Consider the following 22,029-nt stretch of genomic DNA (forward strand, 5'->3'; position numbering starts at 1 on the left):
TATTCTACAAATACTATGTTGAAGGATATCTTTTAATTAGCTAATACCTTTGTGCGAGGTGCACTTGCACTTCCCTTCCTATGTATAATGTACATGATGCAAGTTACTAATGTAGACATGTAGGTATGTCAAACTTTTTTATATTTTTTATGCGTATATGGATACGGTTTCAGTATAATGTTTATGTTCTCCACAAATCCTAGCTGAATATTATTGCATTTAGTTGTCAAGCCCCTCCGATTGCTGCATATTTGATTTCTATCTTACTGTATTAGAGCATCTACATCTCTAAAACTCAAAAGAATTTCTAAATAATTGTTAATTATTTTTTAGAAATTATGGTCTTTAAAGTTTCTAACTCTCACATCCCTGAAACTCATTTTAGAGTTTCTATTAAATCACGTCAGCAACAAATTAAAAAAGAGAAACAATTTGAGCCAATCATTTGGCCAACATAGAGTTTATAAACAGTTTCTTAATAAGAAACTTTCCTGCATAGTTTCTAAATAAGAAACTCTCCCACATTCCTGAAACTGAATTAGAAACTGCCACGTCAAATTAGAAACTCTAATAGTTTCAGGGATGTAGATGCTCTTACTCTCCATGGTCGACGTTAGTTATCATAGCAAACATATTTTAATGTCATGTCACAATTTAATTACTTTTTTGTAGATAATCTGGAACTTAGATACGGATCATACGGTGATGATATACTTTTCATTATATTTAGTATAGAAAATTAAATGGAGAAGATATCTGCAACTCTGAAAGTATAGGTGATTACTTTTGTCAATTCCTCAGTTATTTTTAGCATATATATAGGATAGTATTGGGAAACAGGGTGAAAATATTGGAGGGGAGGGGTTGTTTGTATATATGTATTAGTTTTAGTCTAATGTTGAATTTTGTCAATTAGTTTATTGATTGCATAAACTGTTTAAACCATAATGCTGATTTTTTTCGAATAATTTAATATAACATTAAAATTGGACTAAAATTTGATACACATCTTAAATAATACATTTTATAATTATAGTTTTTTCTCTAATAACTGAAACAAAATTATTGAAGACATCATATAAAAATTATGTACAGAATGTTTTGTAGAATTACCGAGTGAGATAAAATTTTAAATGCAAATCGTATCACTTTCGATCAACTAAATGCTCCGATTTAGTGTCGACACTGTACGTTTTGTAAAGCACAGGCGTGGTATTTTGACTTAAAAATTTCTTTTCGAAGTTCTAAAGGTCGATTTAAGTATTATTAATATGATTTATGTAAGAAAAATCTACATAAAACTAAATTTTTATCTTTTAGGTTTTCTGTGAGGGTGTTCGACAATGAGGCTTAGAGTCTTAGGTATGTTTGGTTGCAATATTAGAATAGCTAGAATAGCAAAATTGGTGTTTGTCAAAAAACTATTTTAATAAGACAAACAAGTTTGATTTTTCTATTCTATCTATTCTAATCCAACCAAATACCAAATAGCTTGTTCTCAAGAACCTATTCTCAAAATAGCTTGTTGCAAGGCTTAAGAATTTAAGTTGTGCCGTGCTAAGGAGGAGTTGTTCGGCTGACCTTAACATAGACCAATGAAGCTTAAAGCAATAAATATGCTAAGGAAGAGTTCTAAGGAGACACTGTGTCGTAAGCCTCAGCTTAAGAATTTGTTCTAAAATAGTTTAAGAAAGATGCTCTAAACCTGTCTAAGGCACAACTGGTCAACCAACTTAAGCAGCTAAGGAGACTAAAACTTGTCTGAGAAAGCTAAAACTTTGCAGCCGAACACCAACACTTGTTTTATAGAGGGAAAAAAACTCTTTACTATTAGATTATTTGAATTATTTTAACATTTACTGAACTTTTCATTATGAATTTTTAGAAATGAAGGCATTAAGTCAAAGCACCGAGCGATCGATGTTTTTGCAAAAATCTAACCCCTTTCTATATAAATGTTGTAATGACATAATTGTTAGAAATGTACTATAGGCCAGAATATTTATGGGCCATATTAATAATTAATATGGATCAACTCTTTATTGGGCTAGGCCCGAATTTCTGATATTCTGATCTGATCTGAAATGGATAAGTCTTCTGAAAGGGTTCAACGAATTGATGCCATGAATAGGCTCAAACGAACTGGTGCATATATTTTATAAATATGCAGTGATCTGTTCAGAATAGTGTTGGCCATTATCATTCAGATTTTCGGAAAAACAGAAAGAGAGACAGAAATAAAGAGGGGCTGTTAATTCGGTACTAGCATATCGAATTACATAAGTTTATCAACCTGTTCGTGTGGATACTGATAAAGGCGTGACTGCTGGGCTGTTACGCGAATCTGACACAGAACGAAAGGAGAAGAAGGAAAGGAGAAGAAGGTTACTGCTAGACTAGACTTGAAGTTTCCGCTGCGCGTCTTGTGGTAAACTCTGTTGTAATCCTAGAATTAGTTTTATACTTGGATTCTGGTTTTCGGGTAGTGAACAAATCTTGAAATATTTCGAATTGTTGCACCATAACCTACCCGAAATCCCAACAGTGGTATCAGAGCCACTTGTGTAGAATTAATTATGGATTTCTGATTGTTAATTAGATTAACGTATCAATTTAATTGATTGGATTGATTAAAATTATACGAATTAATTTGGCGATTTATGTGTGGGTTAAGGAATAATTAAATAATCATATGAATTAGATTGTTCTGACAGAATTGAATCAGTTGGATTGATTCGAATTTTAGGTTAATTAAAATTAATCTAAAAGTTCTGTTTTATGAAAACCGAATCAGTTAGACTGATTCTAATATATGATTATTCTATGAATCTGAAGAGAAATTGTTTAAGTAATATATACTGTATTACAGAAAAATTTCCTTCAGGGGGCAAGCCCCCTAAAACCCCCGTAAGGGGGGCCGACCCGCTTATGGGAACCGCCGATATTATATACGGGGTAAGGAAACCCCCTCGTATTGTTTTATACATGAGCCCATATTTAGAATTAGATTCTATATCTAACTTTGTTTTGCATTTATGGATATATGTGAATAGTATGATCCCGTTGCCTTGTGTGTATATGTTGTAATAAATGAATGAATGATGTGTGTAAATGCGCCCTAAGGTGCCCCATGAATTAATTTATTATATAATTAAAAGTGACTTGCATGTCGCTTATTATGTATCATTTATACGGTCTGCGAACCGTTAAAATTAGGACATGTATGTATTTTCTTTATTGCCATTAGAGTAGTTATTTTGGTTAGAATAAAGAAGATTACATGAAGGATGGATGGTGGCTATTGTCAAGTGGAGTCTTACAATGGAGATTATCATGCCATGGATCATACTATTCCACTTATGAATTGGGCTCATGTTATTATTTAATTGTTTATTATATATCATGTTTTCAAAATAAACAACAAAGTCCCTTAAAGAAAAATTAAGTTTTATGCCTTTTCAAAATCTCTAACCTATCAAGGTTTCGATCGCTAATTGATGGGCTTGCCAAAGCAAGGTATCATTAGTTATCTTAATGAGGTAGGATATAAGTGTTGGATACTTATATATAGAGAATTGGTTTCACTTAACTAGGCTATCAAAACGTTTTTGGGCCTTGAGGCATAGGTTTGAGGAACCGGGACATGGAATGTCACCTCGAACAAACCAAGAGTTATATTAGATATAATTAACATGGGAGTGCTTACCTAAATAACTAAATTCAAGCAGTGATGCCAAAGCTCACTTGAATTTGGTGAAATATGGATCTTGGTCCGCTATGTGGTTTTATATGGGACATTAAAACACATAGTGGGAGTAAAACTTTAGTTAAAAAGTTTTTCTAAAAACATAAACTTAAGTCTAAATTTCTGCTTATTTTGTTGTAGATTATGGCAAATACATCCACTTTTACGTTGCGATCTGCTATTGAAAAGGATAGTGAAAAACTCATTGGTCCAAACTTTTTAGATTGGTATAGAAACTTACGCATTATTCTCAAGCAAGAGAAAAAAGAATACGTTCTAGAGAAATCTGTTCCTGAAAAACCAAAGGCTGATACAGATGGTAAAATTTCTGCCGCAGCACAAGCAGTTTATGATAAGCATGTGAATGATGACCTTGATGTTACTTGTCTCATGCTCACGATAATGAACTCTGAGCTTCAGAAGCAGCTTGAGAAATTGAGTGCCTATGACATAATTGTGCAGCTTCATGAACTTTTTCAAGTTCAAGCTCGTACTGAGAGATATGAGACATCAAAGGCATTATATCAATGCAAACTGGCAGAAGGAAGCCCGGTTAGTCCTCATGTACTCAAGATGATGGGATACATTGAGAATCTGAACCGTTTGGGCTATCCCCTCAGTAAAGGGTTGGCTACTGACATTATTCTCCAGTCCTTGCCCTCAAGTTATCATCAATTCATTCTGAATTTTAACATGAATGGGCTAGAGAAGTCAATGACAGAATTGCATGGAATGCTAAAGACAGCCGAACAAAACCTGAGGAAACCTAATGATGTCCTGTTGGTTAAGAAGGAAACGAACTTCAAAAAGAAAGGCAAAAAGGGCAAAGGAAAAGGCTAAGGCAAAGACAAAATTCAGGGTGGGACCTTGAACAAAAGAAAGTCTGTTGCCAGTGCCGCTGAGTCGCAGTGCTTCTATTGCAATGAGATTGGTCATTGGAAGAGAGACTGCAAGAAGTTCAAGGAAGATAACAAAAAGGGAAGTGGAGCTTCCACTTCAGGTATTTTTGTTATAGAAATTAACATTTCTACTTATCAAACTGATTCATGGGTATTAGATACTGGATCAGGAGCTCATATTTGTTCAAATATGCAGGTGCTCGCAAAGAGTAGAATGTTAAATAAAGGAGAGGTACAGCTACGTGTCGACAATGGAGCACGGGTTGCTGCTTTGGCCATAGGCACTGCATCATTAGCTCTACCTTCCGGGATGATCTTAGAATTAAATAATTGCTATTATGTACCTGCCATAAGTAGAAACATTATCTCTATTTCATGTTTGGATATGTTTGGATTTGAATTTAAATTTAAGAACAGTGGCTGTTGCTTTTATTTAAATGATATGTATTATGGCAAAGCTTCGTTACATAATGGGCTTTATATTCTAGATCTTGATGTTCCTGTCTATAACATACAAACCAAAAGACTCAAATCAAATGATTTGAATTCCACTATATTATGACATTGTCCTTTGGGACATATAAGTGAGAAACGCATAAAGAAGCTTCATAAAGAAGGACTTCTAGACTCATTTGATTTGGAATCACTTGAAACATGCGAAGCTTGTTTGTTGGGAAAAATGACTAAAACACCTTTCACTGGGATAAATGAAAGGGCGAATGACCTTTTGGTACTTATACATTTAGATGTATGTGGACCATTTAGTTCAGTCGCAAGAGGTGGTTTTCAGTACTTCATCACATTTACTGATGATTTTAGTAGATATGGTTATGTCTATTTAATGAGACATAAATTAGAAGCATTTGAGAAATTCAAGGAATTTCATAATGAAGTACAGAATCAACTTGGCAAGACAATTAAAGCTCTTCGGTCAGATCGAGGAGGCGAATATTTGAGTCAAGAATTTGGTGATCATTTGAAGCAATTTGGAATTGTTTCACAACTTACTCCTCCAGGAACACCTCAATGGAATGGTGTGTCTGAAAGGAGGAATAGAACATTATTGGACATGGTTCGTTCTATGATGAGTCAAGTTGATCTTCCATTATCATTTTGGGGATATGCTCTAGAAACGGCAGCTTTCACACTTAATAGGGTTCCAACAAAGGCAGTTGAGAAGACACCATTTGAGATATGGACTGGGAAACGTCCTAGTATGTCTTTTCTTAAAATATGGGGTTGTGAGGCTTATGTAAAACGATTGATGTCTGATAAGCTCACACCTAAATCTGATAAATGTTTCTTTGTTGGATATCCGAAACAAACCAATGGATTTTTCTTCTATAATAAGGCAGAGAACAAAGTATTTGTTGCTCGAAATGGTGTCTTCTTGGAGAAAGAATTTCTCTCCAAAGGAGTTAGTGGGAGTAATGTGCATCTCAAAGAAATTCGAGATACTCAAGAAGATACTCTTACAACTCATGAGGAACTACAAGACATTGTGGAACCTATACAAGAGACATTACCATTACGAAGGTCGGATAGGGAACGTCGCGTACCTCAGAGGTATTTGTTGCTCATATCAGAACAACGCGACATATTGTTGTTGGACAACGATGAGCCTACGACGTTTCGTGAAGCAATGGTAAGCCCGGACTCTGATAAATGGCTTGAGGCTATGAAATCTGAAATGCAATCCATGGAAGATAATCAAGTTCGGAGCTTGGTTAATTTACCTAATGGTGTAAGAACCATTGAGTGTAAATGGATTTTTAAGAAGAAAATTGACATGAATGGGAATGTTCACATTTACAAAGCACGTTTGGTGGCAAAATGTTTCAAGCAAATTCATGGGATAGACTATGATGAAACTTTTTCACCAGTTGCAATGCTTAAGTCAATTAGGATACTTCTAGCAATTGTCGCATATTTTGATTATGAGATTTGGCAAATGGATGTCAAAACCGCCTTCCTTAATGGAAACTTGAACGAGGATGTGTACATGACACAACCCGAAGGTTTTGCTGATCCAAATAATGCTAGGAAAATATGCAAACTTCGAAAATATATTTATGGATTGAAACAAGCATCTCGGAGTTGGAATATTCGTTTTGATGAAGTGGTCAATGAATTTGGATTCATCAAGAACGAAGAAGAACCTTGTGTTTATAAAAAGACTAGTGAGAGCGCACTTGTTTTTCTTGTCTTGTATGTGGATGACATTCTGTTGATTGGAAATAATATTCAATTGCTTCAATCAGTAAAGTCTTCGTTGAAAAGTAGTTTTTCAATGAAGGATTTAGGTGAAGCAAATTACATATTGGGAATAAGGATCTATAGGAATAGATCAAAAAGGCTAATTGGATTGAGCCAAAGTACATACATTGACAAGGTGTTGAAAAGATTCAACATGCAAGATTCAAAGAGAGGATCTTTACCTATGTCAAGTGGCATAAGTCTCTGCAAGAATCAGTGTCCTTCGACACAAGATGAGAGAGACCGCATGAGTAAGATTCCATATGCTTCCGCAATTGGATCTATCATGTATGCTATGCTTTGTACACGTCCCGATGTATCATATGCTTTGAGTGTCACAAGCAGATACCAGTCAGATCCAGGTGAGGGTCATTGGATAGCAGTGAAGAATATCCTTAAGTACTTGAGAAAGACTAAGGATGCATTTCTTGTTTATGGAGGTGAGGAATAGCTTGTTGTATCTAGTTATACAGATGCAAGCTTCCAAACCGACAAAGATGATTTTAGATCGCAATCTGGATTTGTATTTTGTCTCAATGGAGGAGCTGTAAGTTGGAAGAGTTCCAAGCAGGAGACAGTAGCTGATTCTACAACAGAAGCTGAATATATTGCTGCTTCAGAAGCAGCAAAAGAGGTTGTTTGGATAAGGAAGTTCATTGTTGAACTTGGTGTGATTAAAAGTATTGAAAATCCAGTGGATCTCTATTGTGATAATAATGGAGCAATCACACAGGCTAAAGATCCAAGATCACACCAAAAGTCCAAACACATTCTTCGACGTTTTCACCTTATTCAAGAGATTGTGAATAGAGGTGATGTTAAAATATGCAAAATAGCAACGGATGCAAATGTGGCAGATCCTTTGACTAAACCACTATCGCAAGTTAAGCATGATATGCATACTAGAGCTATAGGTATTAGATACATGAGTGATTGGCTCTAGTAATTATGCTACAGAAGTTCATAATTTAGATGTTTATTTGTATGTTTATGTTTTATGAATAAAACAATGTAATGTTCCTTGAATAATTTATTGCTTATTATTTATCATCAATTCGATGAGTTGGATCGTAAAACTTTATAATGGAATGCAATATTATTCTAAATAGTCCCTAGTCTTTATTGTTAGTCAGAACACTAATAATTTATGGACTAGTATGTGGATTGATTGTAGATGATCAGGTTTTACGGATCATTAATATGGGATATTCAATGCAATCACATAGATACATGTTTGATAAACATGGGATTGGACAGACCCGCTATAAAATACTGTATGGATTATTATGTGTTATCAGTTATTTTATACAATATTTTGTTGAATCCTTTGACCTGAGATCATCATTGATTTCTTCAATGAGGATTGTATACTTTGATGCTATCAAACGTTAGCCCTAACCAGGTAACCATAAAGGTAGTAATTGGGTATATTATGAATCATGTGAAGAAATGTGAGTGATCAAGATGGAATTTATCCCTCTCATGTATTGAGAGTATGATGTCTCTGGGCCCCTCTAGAAAGATAGATTGAAAAATGCATGGCCGTGCTATATGGTTGATAGTCAATCATATGAAAGTCAATCTAACTTTGGTATGAGAAATCCAAGATTGTACTGTACAAAGTTGACACATATCCTGCTTTGAGTACAATCAAGATATCAAGTGATAAAGGGATTAACAATCAAGATATCAAGTTGACACATATCCTGCTTTGAGTGAAAAAGGTTTTCTGTGAGGGTGTTCGACAATGAGGCTTAGAGTCTTAGGTATGTTTGGTTGCAATATTAGAATAGCTAGAATAGCAAAATTGGTGTTTGTCAAAAAACTATTTTAATAAGACAAACAAGTTTGATTTTTCTATTCTATCTATTCTAATCCAACCAAATACCAAATAGCTTGTTCTCAAGAACCTATTCTCAAAATAGCTTGTTGCAAGGCTTAAGAATTTAAGTTGTGCCGTGCTAAGGAGGAGTTGTTCGGCTGACCTTAACATAGACCAATGAAGCTTAAAGAAATAAATATGCTAAGGAAGAGTTCTAAGGAGACACTGTGTCATAAGCCTCAGCTTAAGAATTTGTTCTAAAATAGTTTAAGAAAGATGCTCTAAACCTGTCTAAGGCACAACTGGTCAACCAACTTAAGCAGCTAAGGAGACTAAAACTTGTCTGAGAAAGCTAAAACTTTGCAGCCGAACACCAACACTTGTTTTATAGAGGGAAAAAAACTCTTTACTATTAGATTATTTGAATTATTTTAACATTTACTGAACTTTTCATTATGAATTTTTAGAAATGAAGGCATTAAGTCAAAGCACCGAGCGATCGATGTTTTTGCAAAAATCTAACCCCTTTCTATATAAATGTTGTAATGACATAATTGTTAGAAATGTACTATAGGCCATAATATTTATGGGCCATATTAATAATTAATATGGATCAACTCTTTATTGGGCTAGGCCTGAATTTCTGATATTCTGATCTGATCTGAAATGGATAAGTCTTCTGAAAGGGTTCAACGAATTGATGCCATGAATAGGCTCAAACGAACTGGTGCATATATTTTATAAATATGCAGTGATCTGTTCAGAATAGTGTTGGCCATTATCATTCAGATTTTAGGAAAAACAGAAAGAGAGACAAAAATAAAGAGGGGCTGTTAATTCAGTACTAGCATATCGAATTACAGAAGTTTATCAACCTGTTCGTGTGGATATTGATAGAGGCGTGACTGCTGGGCTGTTACGCGAATCTGACACGTAACGAAAGGAGAAGAAGGTTACTGCTAGACTAGACTTGAAGTTTCCGCTGCGCGTCTAGTGGTAAACTCTGTTTTAATCCTAGAATTAGTTTTATACTTGGATTCTGGTTTTCGGGTAGTGAACAAATCTTGAACTGTTTCAAATTGTTGCACCATAACCTACTCGAAATCCCAACAATAATGTTATATTTAATTAAATAGAATGAGAATATGGGACTTCGCAATACTTGTATAGTTGTATTATAAATTTACATCTTCGTTTTTAAAGTTCAGATGATTGATCTGAACCATTTAACATGATCATCATATGAAAAATATACTTGAAGATCAAAATTTACATTTTTTTTTTAATTTTATTTTACTTTTAAATAGTTAGAAAGTCACTGGGTCCAAAAATTTTTAATCAAGTGATCTTTTACTTATCTAACAATAATAATAATTTTTTTTCATAAAATATAAAATTTGATATGTAATTACATTATGAAAATGAAGATTATGATATGCAAAGTTGTATTTTTTATATATTAATAGTTATTAATATATGTTTTATCGGGTATTTATACGGGTATCGGGTTGGGTTCAGTTATGGGTCGGATAATTAAATGAAACCATATCCTACCCATTACAGTATCGGTTCCGGTTCGGATCCGGATCGGATATTAAATTATTAATTTTTGTAACCGTACCCATAATTTAACCAGTTATATTTTTTAAACCATACCCTATCCAAATTATTCATTTTAACTGTTTGAAATCTAGAAACATTGGAAACATGTATATGAATTTTGTAAATTGTAATGCAGATATCGGCATGCTATCTATGAATTCATCTCTATTATTTTATGTTTTGTTATTGGTACTGGGTCGCTGCGTAATATAGATCAGTATATATGCTTACACGCTGAGTATTATAAGCTGCCTTAATTTTCCCAAAGAAACATATCAGACTTTAAAAATCATAAAATGATATAATATTCGATAAATTTAAGGGATATGCGCGCTAACCTCAATAGACAACATATATAAACAACATAATCCTTGCTACCCAATTCAATGCACTTAGACCGACCTAGATATAGATAACATAATAGTTGTTCCCCAATTCAATGAACCTGGACATATTATAGCCTCCATGACCATACACACAAATTAATAATTAGGAGATGCAATCTCGATTATAAGTGCATACCCTAACTGGATTGCAAACTATATAAAGCGGCGGCTCAGAAAACGGGACAAACATACATTGAATATTCTAAGATTAAATAAATTTAATATCTTATATTAACTTGATCAAAAAATATTTTATAAGAAAGTGATAAGACTACAAATTTCTTAATACAATCCTTAGTGGCAACAAGCCAACTAAACTAAAAAAAAAGATTACAAATTTCATTGAGCTTGTTCCATATATAAGAATTAAGCAATTATAAAATAATATTTTTGTTAAAAACTATTAATTTAATATTAGAAACACACTATTACAAAATTACATTTGCAATTGATATATCAAATCAACTTAGTATTAAAAATAAGGGTGAATTTCATATGTACCACTAGTGTGCATTTGTCCTTAATTTCCTTTGTTTTTGTAGATTCGGTGCAAGGTTTTGTGCACAAGAAGCAAAATTGTTATTGTTTTAGCTTACTCTTGATAACTTCTACAATTTTGTCAAATATTATACACAGGTAAGTCCCCATTGCAGCATTTAACAAAACCCCCTGAGCTGAAAGATCTTTACAGTGATATTATTTGTTATAAATATAGGTTGCTGGACATGAATCTTGTCTACAAGAGATCGGATTTTCGATAATACACTCAACTTCTATGTGATCATATCCTTTTTATGTTAATATATTACACAAATTAGGTTGACGAAACTTGACCAACTGATTTTTGCTCTTCAACCTGGGACAATAGTTTTTCAGCATCCATCCACCATTCAAGGTCGCCATCCTCCTGCCAAGATTAGGAAATATTATAATTGATAAAATAAATAGTACATTGACACAACCCCCCTTGTAGGAAATTGACTACGTGTATAGTATACAAATAGCATTTTCATATAAACAATTCAAAAAGGTTTACTTACAGAATCACATAGAGCTGTGGTATCTTCCATTTTCTCAATTTGGTCAGCAAAATTTATAGCCTCCTTCCACCAACCATTATCTCTGCTACAGCTGTCAGTAGTCGAATCAGTACCTTCAGACTTCTCATGATCTTTTGTGTTCTTTTCTTCCCCTTGTTGTGTATCAACATTTTCATCTTGGTTTAAATCAAACACCGGCGTCAGGTCAAGGATTATGTCCCACGGCAAGGGACGAAGTGGTGACTTGTAACCTATTTCATTATTTTTTGGTTAGCTTCAATGAAAAGAAAAAGGGAATTGAATAGGTAACCTATTATCCTTACATGGGTACCCCTCCCCTAATACAATAAATTGGAAATGAATCATCAAAAGTTTTGCTAATGAGATGCCAACACTGCTCGTGCTTGCTCAGTGTTTCTCTTTACATACACACAAGCAAGCAACAAATGATGCGTAATTTGGGTATTTTCTGAATCAATTGAGAGATGTCATTGATGTTATATTCCTATTTTTTAAGGGATAGAATATTCTGAGTATCCACATGATATGCAGGAAAAAGTAAACTCAAATGCAACAATAAAATAGGATGGTCAAAAACCTCTACAATCAGGATCATAGCATTTTTGATAGTAGCCACCTTTCTGAAAATCGACAATGAACATAACTGAAAATTAAAATTTGTCAATAGTTAGTTCACAAAATTAAACGCAGGGCATAAACACAATACATAGTCATGTAGTTATTACATACCATGATTGCTTTTATGTTCTCTTCCAATTCGCTCGCAATATCTACTCTTTAACATACTATAAATCATCAGACCATACTCTGAAAACCAGTACCAGCACCTAATTTTCCCTGCATTTGAACGAAAGAAAAGAACAATCATTAAAGATACCAAAAGGAGACATTGGAAGGGTAATACATTTGAAAATAACATTAACCTGAAACATTTCCAATTGAAGCAATAGATTCAATAAATGAGTCAATAGCTGGAAAGGGAGATTTTCCATATACACATGAGCCGTTGAAATGGTTTCTGAATGCATCTAGAACAATATTATTTGAACTCCTTTCTTGAACCTGTAAGGATAATGTTTTGTTACCTGCATATTTACTGGAATAATTTCATGCATTGTCTAGAGGATTGAAATCATCATGTATACTCCTTGAAGCAATGAATGCCATATATGCCCCTGTAAAGTACAGTAAATAAGGTCTCCACCTCATTCACTCTCAAAAGTCTTTGGAATATACACAAATCACCCCAATTAAATTCCTTATTTTAGGGATGACCATGAGGTAAGATTGGGGGCTTGAGGATTCTTTTCGTGTAAACAAGTATAGGGGGGTACAGGGATACTTTTAGTATTTGCAGGGTACACATGATGATTTAAGTTACACATAAGATTATACTATCATCACAATGCCAACCTCTGAATCAAAGCACAAGGTTTTCTTAAAATCTAAATCCAATTTGCAAATTAGAAGCTTTTCACAATCACCATCGATTTTACATATAAGTGAGTCCATGAACACTTCTTTTTCGCTCTGCAAATAGAGAAAATAATGTTACATTTGAATCGATGTCAGTAAATCAGCAGAAAGAATAAGTCTTAGTCCTGTTATCATTCAAAATCACTGGAGAAGTTGATTGCTCCAAGAAGACAATTTATTCAATGTTTTTGACAGGAGTCAATTATTACCAGGATTACTGTGCTCAATAGCTCTGTAACAGGCAATTTGTAGCAGTTATAGAATATAAACCTGACTGGTACCAATCCAGTAGTAGTCTAAGAGAGTACCCAAAAAAAAATAGAAACATAAACCACAGGCCAATGTCGTACCATATAATTGCTACAATTGGCATATACAGGTGAATTCTCAAACTTCTGGAGAATATTGCAACCGTTTCCACAAAAATATTACATAATTTGGTAAAGGATATAAATCGTACCAAATTTCTGCATCTAAAACGGCCAGTTGGCACAAGAAACGCGCTTTTCCCAGCCTTTGAAGAATATGATAAACGGAAGCACCTGTTTCTAGAATACACTGCTGAGTCTAAAAATAGGTGGTCTATATCATTGGCAACGCCAGAGTCTTTCTTTATGAATAGTTGGTTCAGTTTCGGCTCAACCTCACGCATACCAGTTATGCGTGAAGATACCTATCACACATAAGAAATACCGAAGTAAACATAATGTATATAGAGATATAGTGGTCCAACACTGAAGCCAGTGGAAAACAATACAAGTGGTACTTGATATTATTAAATTTGGTAGTGAACTGTAGCAAAAGTAAAAAGTAGATAAATTTTACCTCAGAAACAAATGCACCAACATGTAAATTATCTTTGAAGGCAATCTTAGGTATACGAATTACCAAATGGCGTGAGAATTTCCCTAAAGAGTAAAAGAAAAAAAATAAATTAAGAAAAAAAATTATCTTTTAGCAAATTATACCCAAGAACTTTCACCTTTTACAAATGACACCCACATTTCCCTTTTTGCATCTAGCAATTAAAATCAAGGTTAAGTTAATATATAAGACAACTAGAAAAACCTAGATATTTGTCTGAATTGGTACCTGCACCCTGATGTTTTTGGTTTAATAAGGATCTAGAATAACAACTATGACTTGTTAGTAAGGACTATAAAAAAAATGTTGTCAACATTGATATAATATGCCAGTCCAACACACTAATGCAAATTCGAAATATAAGGCATGCATAAGCTAATGAAGTACAGTAACGTGTCAGGATTATGTTTGCAAATATCCAAAAATAAAAGAGGCTATTCACATGTAGTACTTACTGTTAGTGGAAGAGTCCAGCTCTATGACCCAATCTTCATTTCCTTGTATAGAATACTTTTCTAATAAAAGGTCAAAAACTACAGATAATAATATATCTACCATGTCATCTTCTTTCTTGTTGGTATTTACTTTTTTCTCAAATTCAAGATCAAAATAGATGTGACATGGTAAACCCTGCAAGAGCACAGCAAAACTGAATTAGTAAATATACATAACTTGTATCCAAAAAAAAGAAATGAGTTTATAAGTATATTACCTCTTGGATGACCTCATAGTGATGGCGCAATTTTGAGTCCATATTTTGGTACCTGAAATACCAAACCATAAAAGCTAAATACATACTCCCTAGTACCAGCACATGCCAATAAGTATGAAGTTAGTTCAGTTGACAGTAGACACATAAAAAGTATTCTTTTGGGCATGACTTTATATTATATATAGCTCGATCAAATACCAAAGATCCATGAAAGAACTGCTTAGCAAGACACAGTGAAAAGAATGAAATTTAAAATGAATTGACCTTCTCCAAAATTCGTCGTGTGTAGAAACAAGAAATCTCCTTTGACCCGTGAAATGGTCCTGATAACTAAAAACATATGCCTCTGCATGTGTGTTACGAAACCTTATTGCCTCTTCTTGCCTTGGGAATGTAGCCCATACCTCTTTACTGGAAAAAAAAAATATGAAGATGTTTTTCTTTTTCACAATATTTATGTTACTATTAACACGGTTCCAGAATGGAATGTGTTTGAACATGTTTGTGAAGAACTATGTTATATTTTGGCTCTCAACTGATGGTGCTATGACAAACCAAAAAGAACTGGTACCATGCTGGTGTATCAGTATTAGTACTGGTACTGTGACAAACTGAAAAGAACTGGTACCATTAGGATAAATTGGGTTAAATTAGAGATCTAATTGGGCTTAGTTTCAGTCTTGCGAATTTGGAGACCTATATTATACCATGCTGGTGTATCATACGGATTGGTACTGAAATCAATGAGATAACAAGTCATTTTGCCTTTTCAAGTCAGACCTTCGTATCAAGTCATTTTGCCTTTTCAAGTCGAGGCGAATTTCACGCAGCAGTCTCAATATATGAACTGGTTTTTTAGCGGGTACACCTTGTGGAGACCCATAAAAAACAACTGGAGATAACTTTTTTCCACTCCTTAATTTCACGGTGATAGAATTAATTTCTCCCATCTAAATCAGAATAAGAAGAAAATAGCAAACACATATAGCAAAGTCATTCAACATTATAAAGGAAATACCAAGGTCAATTTGCCATACTTAATCAACTTAAAGAAAGTTAATGTCATCAACTTAAAGAAAGAGAACTTACATGTTTACCCTTTGAAAAGGGCTTCTTTTCACATTTGTGTGATGTGCTTGGTGTTTCTTCTCTGTCAACTTCTCCTTCACATGGTGTCTCTCCTCTATTAGCCTTCTTATCCCTTTTCCTCTCTCTAAGTGCAGATTCTACAGTAAATGAAACAAGGCCTATAGTGTGTTAAGATTTCAGAGGCAAATAGAGCCCGAAATCATAAATGTATTGCACTCATTATGGAAATGGAAATTTGTTGATTTAGAGCTTAATTAATTAAGCCACCAAACTCAATTCAATTATAGTTGGATTTACAATCCAAGAAAGGCCGAGATTTGTTGAACACAAGAACACAAGCACACATTAAAAAGGAGCGTACGCGGAGGTGAGATGCCACACTTGAAGCAAGCGAATAACCGATCTACATCGTCCGTCAGATAGTTCGACATTGATCGATTATACTTGTTCTCTTTATCTCAAATTCTCGTGATCGGATTTCCTAGATTGTTGTTCTCTTCGCTTTGTTTTCTTTCTTTTTTTTCCAGCGGGCGGGAAAACCCTTGCTCGCCATTTTTCGGGGTAAAGATTTTAACAGATCTATTTTAGCTTCATGCAGCGCACGGACTATAGAATTAAAACAGTGCTGCATATGACTCGTTTGCTGCATGAAGCTAAACCTTCTCTGTTAACAATCTTTACCCATTTTTCTGAAAAGTTTACAGAAAGCCCAAATAAAGTAGTAATTGATAGTGGGCTCTAAGTCAGAAGAAAGCCCATGAGTTCCATTTTTGCGAAAAGCTAAAAAAAAAAAACCCAAAAAATTTAACTAAATTACGTCTTGAAAGCTAAATTACGAACGAGCAAATTATTGTCACAAACTAAACAATTAATTTAATGTGTTGGAGTTAAATGGGGTATGTTTAACCGTGAAGTACGACAAAAACAAGATTTGAATTTGTTCAAGGATGCTTTTGCAAAACTCACATTAACGAATCTTTTTTTTGAGGGGAATTAACGAATCAGTCTTGACTCTTGAGGTAGAAGCAAGGTACGGTTTCTCAATTAAGGACAGGTTTTATTTCATTTTGCTGTCATGGGTTTAATTCGTAAAATTATGTGCTCATTTCATCATTTCTAATATAGGAATTAGGAAGAGCCATTTTTTTTTTTTGGGTGATACTATGAAATATACCTCTAATTTGTTAACTTTAAACATGACTTGTGAATTAAAACTCTTAAATCATTTTTCAGTGTAGATATTGAATTTTAAATGAGTGATTTTTTATTTAGAAAATAATATTTAATTAATTGTACCAAACGCAATTCTAATTCAATATATTAATTTGTTGCCATTAGTGGCTGAATAAAAAAAAAATCTAAATTACAAAATTATTCTCCAAATTCTTGTTCTTTTTTTTTTTTTTGGAAAATTAACACCCCCAACCCCTTTCTTTTATCCTCATGTTAATATTAGTTATTATTTTCATTTTATTTTAAAGGAACAAAATATGCTTAATCAAATTGCTTTCTTTCTTGTCTAGAGATATAACCAAAATCTGTTTTGTCCAGGATTCTAAATATTTAGCTATAACTACGCAATAGCTACACTATAGCTTTTTCGGACCTCAAAAACTATAACGCTATTAACTGCTTTTCTTTTATAATAATTGTAAATAGCTAACTATAATTGTGCTATAACTGCATTATAGCCTTTCAGATATAGTGCTATAATCGCTATTAGAACCTTGGTTCTGCCAATACATGCATGCCGGTTGCCAATTATGCAAGGGTGTAAAAGTATATAATCATTTTAAGATTTCGATATCTACATCACTTGAATTATTAAACTATATTTTTTGGAGCATATACATATATGAATTGAGTTGTTCAAATATCATCAAAACGGTTTAATTTGTGCGCATCAGATTTTCAGCAATACGTCATAGCTAGAATAAAAATTCCAGTGCAATGGTATATAAAATCAACAGATGCTTCTCCTACGAATAATTTACAAATTAAATGCTTGGTAATTAAGTTTAGGCCGGTCTCCTTTTCTGTTAACAGCTAATCATAGATTAATCCATGGACTTCTAGATATGATCATATTAAATTAGTTAATATTCGTCAAATACCTTCAAATCCGATATAATTATTAATCCATATATATAATACGTATGTACCTTACAACAAAATCAATATGTGCACGTCTCTATCTGAAACCCTCCATATAATTACAAATTATATATATACACAAACCAAACACAAAAACAAACTATACTAAACACAACACAAATTTCCAACTCAAAATTAACCCTATTTTCTTCCATGAAATTAACTATGGGGAAACCAAAGTGTCTACCTGCCATGTGCTGTAGTATGGATACGATAGCACCAGCACCGGTGAGCACAAGCGATGTCCCGAATTCTGTAGCTGATCACTCCAATCAAGACCTCTCGCTCTCATTTCGTGTATACAATGAGTTGGCCACGAATGGCTCCGACATGCGAGGTAGTGGTACAGAGGAAGAGCATAAGAAAGCAACGGCGAAGAAAGATAAGAGAAAGACGAGAATCAGACGAAACTTTAGTTCAATCAATGGTACCAATGGTGTGCTTCTTAAACTCCATGTACCGGTTCCTCTGAGAACCCCGCCCCACGTTGCGCAAGAAAAAGCACCTTTCACAATTGAAGAATTGAAAGAAAGGTAATTGACGATCGATAATTTTTTGACAAAATTTACATATTTTTTTTTCATTTAGAAGGTTAATTATAGATCTATATATAATTTACATTTTTCTTTCTTGTAATGTGAAGGGAAATGAAGTTCAGCAAAAATGGATGCTGGCCAGCTTTTCTAGGATAGTAACAATTTATAATAAACGGAGCAAAAGATAATTTGGTATTAATGCACAAGAGCTTCTAGTGAAACAATTAAAAAAGTTACTGTTTGTTGTTGGAAACCTTGTACAATATCCAGCAGTATTTTCTTTATTTTAGGAGGGTTTGTTTGCAAAATTTGTTCTTATTAGAGAGTGCTACATTCATTCATTCTTTTATTTGTTATCAAGCACCAACTTCTACTCCATTTGAGAATATTAGTTTCTACTACATATCCATGAGATGCAACTGTTTACATTTTGTTTATTCATCAAAAAAATATGTTCACATTTAGTTAGGATGATCTTAAGCCCATTTCAATCAAAAAAAAATCTTAAGCCCATTCAGAATATTTGTTATTTTAATATAAAAAATCAACGGAACAACTTGAAATAACTAATATATATATATATAGGCAATCATATACCCCTTTCAAAAATATTACTGTGTACTTTTATGACTTCGTATATTTTGAAAAAGTGTATGTACAAGCCTATTCACATAAAGCAAGCTAAAAGAAAAAAGTTAATGAATTCGTATATATCCTCTGCATTAATGAAATGTGGACTGTCTGATTGAGATATGCACTAATATTAAAGGACCATGTGCGTCATAGACTGTCTGATTGAGATCTGCACTAATATTGAAGGACCATGTGCGTCATGGACTGTCTGATTGAGATCTACTACATATCCATGAGATGCAACTGTTTACACTTTGTTTATTCATCAAAAAAATATGTTCACATTTAGTTAGGATGATCTTAAGCCCATTCAGAATATTTGTTATTTTAATATAAAAATCAACGGAGCAACTTGAAATAACTAATATATATATAGGCAATCATATACCCCTTTCAAAAACATTACTGTGTACTTTTATGAATTCGTATATGAATTCCCGATTTTTTTATTTATATAAAAAAAAAAATATAAATTTAAAAAACTAACCAAACCGCTAGTTTTTTTTCAAAAACTACTCAAACTGGAAATTTTTTTCCCGGTTTCAATACCAATTTCCGGAAATTGGATCCTAAATCTGGAATAATTTTTTCCGGATTTAGGATGTTTTTTTTTTAGGAAATTTTTTTTTCCGAAATTTTTATTTTTATTTTTTATTTATAATTTATTTATTTTTTGTATTGAAGTATTACAAATATTTAATATATTTTTTAAAAAATAGATGGAATACTATATAATTTGATTTATTCGAAAGACTGCTACAAATAATCCGGATCAATATTTTTTGTATTAAGTATTTTACAAAATTGTTGATCCAACGGTGGCTGCACAAAACAGTAAAACCGTTGGATTAGCGATTTTCAAAGTGGCTTAATAAATAGTAAAAAAATTCAGAAAATTATAAAATTTGGTCTCCAAGCAGATATTAATATGGAGAATAAGATGAACGGTTCGGATCGACCGTTTGGATTTTGAAAACTCGAATATTGAGCCGTAGCATAGAGACCTCTATGCTATCCATAGCACCCAAGCCTTACTCATATAATATATGTATATGTATATGTATATGTATATGTATATGTATATGTATATGTATATGTATATGTATATGTATATGTATATGTATATGTATATGTATATGTATATGTATATGTATATGTATATGTATATGTATATGTATATGTATATGTATATGTATATGTATATGTATATGTATATGTATATGTATATGTATATGTATATGTATATGTATATACGTATATGTATATGTATATGTATATACGTATATGTATATGTATATGTATATGTATATGTATATGTATATGTATATGTATATGTATATGTATATGTATATGTATATGTATATGTATATGTATATGTATATGTATATGTATATGTATATGTATATGTATATGTAATATAATATATATGTTAAAAATTTTATTCGACCCGAACCGTTCAACAAATTTTTTTATTCGATCCGAACCGTTTAAAAAACAGTGATTTTCTACCTGTCTTAAAAAATAGTAAAAAATTTTCAAAAATTATAAAATTTCATCCCTAACCATATTTTAATATGGATATCATGTTGAACAGTTCGGATCGACAATTTAGACTTTGAATATGAAGAAAATGAAGATATAAAATATGAGGTATGATGAGGTATAAAAAAAATGAGGCATTGGAACCCTCGTTTAGTGCCTCAAAAATTCAGTTTAAGTTTTTGTTCCACGGTAGGCATTCAACGATCGGTATTTTGAAAGTTTTCAAAGTCCAAACAGTCGATCCAAACCATTCAACATGATGGATATTTTAAAATGTGCTTGCAGATCAAATTTTACATTTTTCTAAATATTTTTACTATTTATTAAGATGGGTACAAAAATTCAATGGTCCGAATATAGCGATTTTGTTAAATACTTAATAAATATTAAAAAAAAATCAAAAAAAATATAAAATTTGATATGCAAACACATTTTAACATATGTATTAGAGTAAAGCTAGCGTGTGACATGCTCACCAAGAAAGTTTGGTGAGCATAACTCCAAAAGTATATCGAATCGATATCAAATGTCAAATCCAAACCGTTGAAATCCATGTACTTCATGAGTGATGCATATATATGCAAAATTTTGAAAGTTTCAAGTTTATTTGCTACACGGTCAAGTGGTCAAAGAAATGAACATTTTATTATAAGTTATTTTATATATTCAATTTTTATTATTTCTTTGACCACTTGACCGTGTAGCAAATAAACTCAAAACTTTCAAAATTTTGCATGTATATGCATCACTCATGAAGTACATGGATTTCAACGGTTTGGATTTGGCATTTGACGTCGATCCGATATACTTTTGGAGTTATGCTCACCAAACTTTCTTGGTGAGCATGTCACACGCTAGCTTTACTCTATATATTATATTATATATACATACATATACATATATTATATTATATATACACATACATATATTATATTATATATTCCTATACATATACATATATTATATTATATTAATTTTTCTTACGGCCATAAAAAATCCGGCATGAAAAATGTTGATTCAGATTATTTGTAGCAGTCTTTCAAATAAATCAAATTATATAGTATTCCATCTATTTTTTAAAAAATATATTAAATATTTGTAATACTTCAATACAAAAAATAAATAAATTATAAATAAAAAATGAAAAAAAAATTTGGAAAAAAAAATCCTAAATCCGGAAAAAATTATTCCGGATTTAGGATCCAATTTCCGGAAATTTGTATTGTAACCAGAAATTTTTTTTCCGGTTTGG

General features: G+C 32.6%; 3 protein-coding genes across 3 annotated transcripts in view; 2 read left to right on the top strand and 1 right to left on the bottom strand.

Moving 5' to 3' along the window:
* Positions 1-79, top strand: part of LOC144576140 (serine/threonine-protein kinase STY46-like) — a 35,842-nt gene extending 35,763 nt beyond the window's left edge. The window contains exon 16 of the transcript XR_013518606.1: positions 25-79. The gene's annotated coding sequence lies outside the window, so the exon portion shown is untranslated. The remainder of the gene's footprint in view (positions 1-24) is intronic.
* Positions 80-11,385: 11,306 nt separating this feature from the next.
* Positions 11,386-16,427, bottom strand: LOC144543613 (DNA primase). Its single transcript, XM_078291938.1, has 14 exons — positions 16,274-16,427; positions 15,913-16,049; positions 15,604-15,773; positions 15,088-15,234; positions 14,824-14,875; positions 14,567-14,741; positions 14,073-14,155; positions 13,708-13,920; positions 13,185-13,301; positions 12,695-12,833; positions 12,501-12,608; positions 12,349-12,414; positions 11,751-12,001; positions 11,386-11,617 (listed from the first exon to the last, which is right to left on the bottom strand). Exons 1-14 carry the CDS (start codon positions 16,341-16,343, stop codon positions 11,525-11,527), a joined length of 1,821 nt encoding a protein of 606 aa, XP_078148064.1. The 5' UTR covers positions 16,344-16,427; the 3' UTR covers positions 11,386-11,524.
* A 1,789-nt stretch (positions 16,428-18,216) lies between these two features.
* LOC144576102 (uncharacterized) lies at positions 18,217-18,925 on the top strand. Its single transcript, XM_078326360.1, has 2 exons — positions 18,217-18,599; positions 18,710-18,925. The coding sequence occupies exons 1-2, from the start codon at positions 18,220-18,222 to the stop codon at positions 18,756-18,758; spliced, it is 429 nt and encodes a 142-aa protein (XP_078182486.1). The 5' UTR covers positions 18,217-18,219; the 3' UTR covers positions 18,759-18,925.
* The last annotated feature ends 3,104 nt before the right edge of the window (positions 18,926-22,029 follow it).

The sequence above is a fragment of the Carex rostrata genome, chromosome 25 (genome assembly GCF_964058835.1).
Source record: "Carex rostrata chromosome 25, lpCarRost1.2, whole genome shotgun sequence".
NCBI lineage: Eukaryota > Viridiplantae > Streptophyta > Magnoliopsida > Poales > Cyperaceae > Carex > Carex rostrata.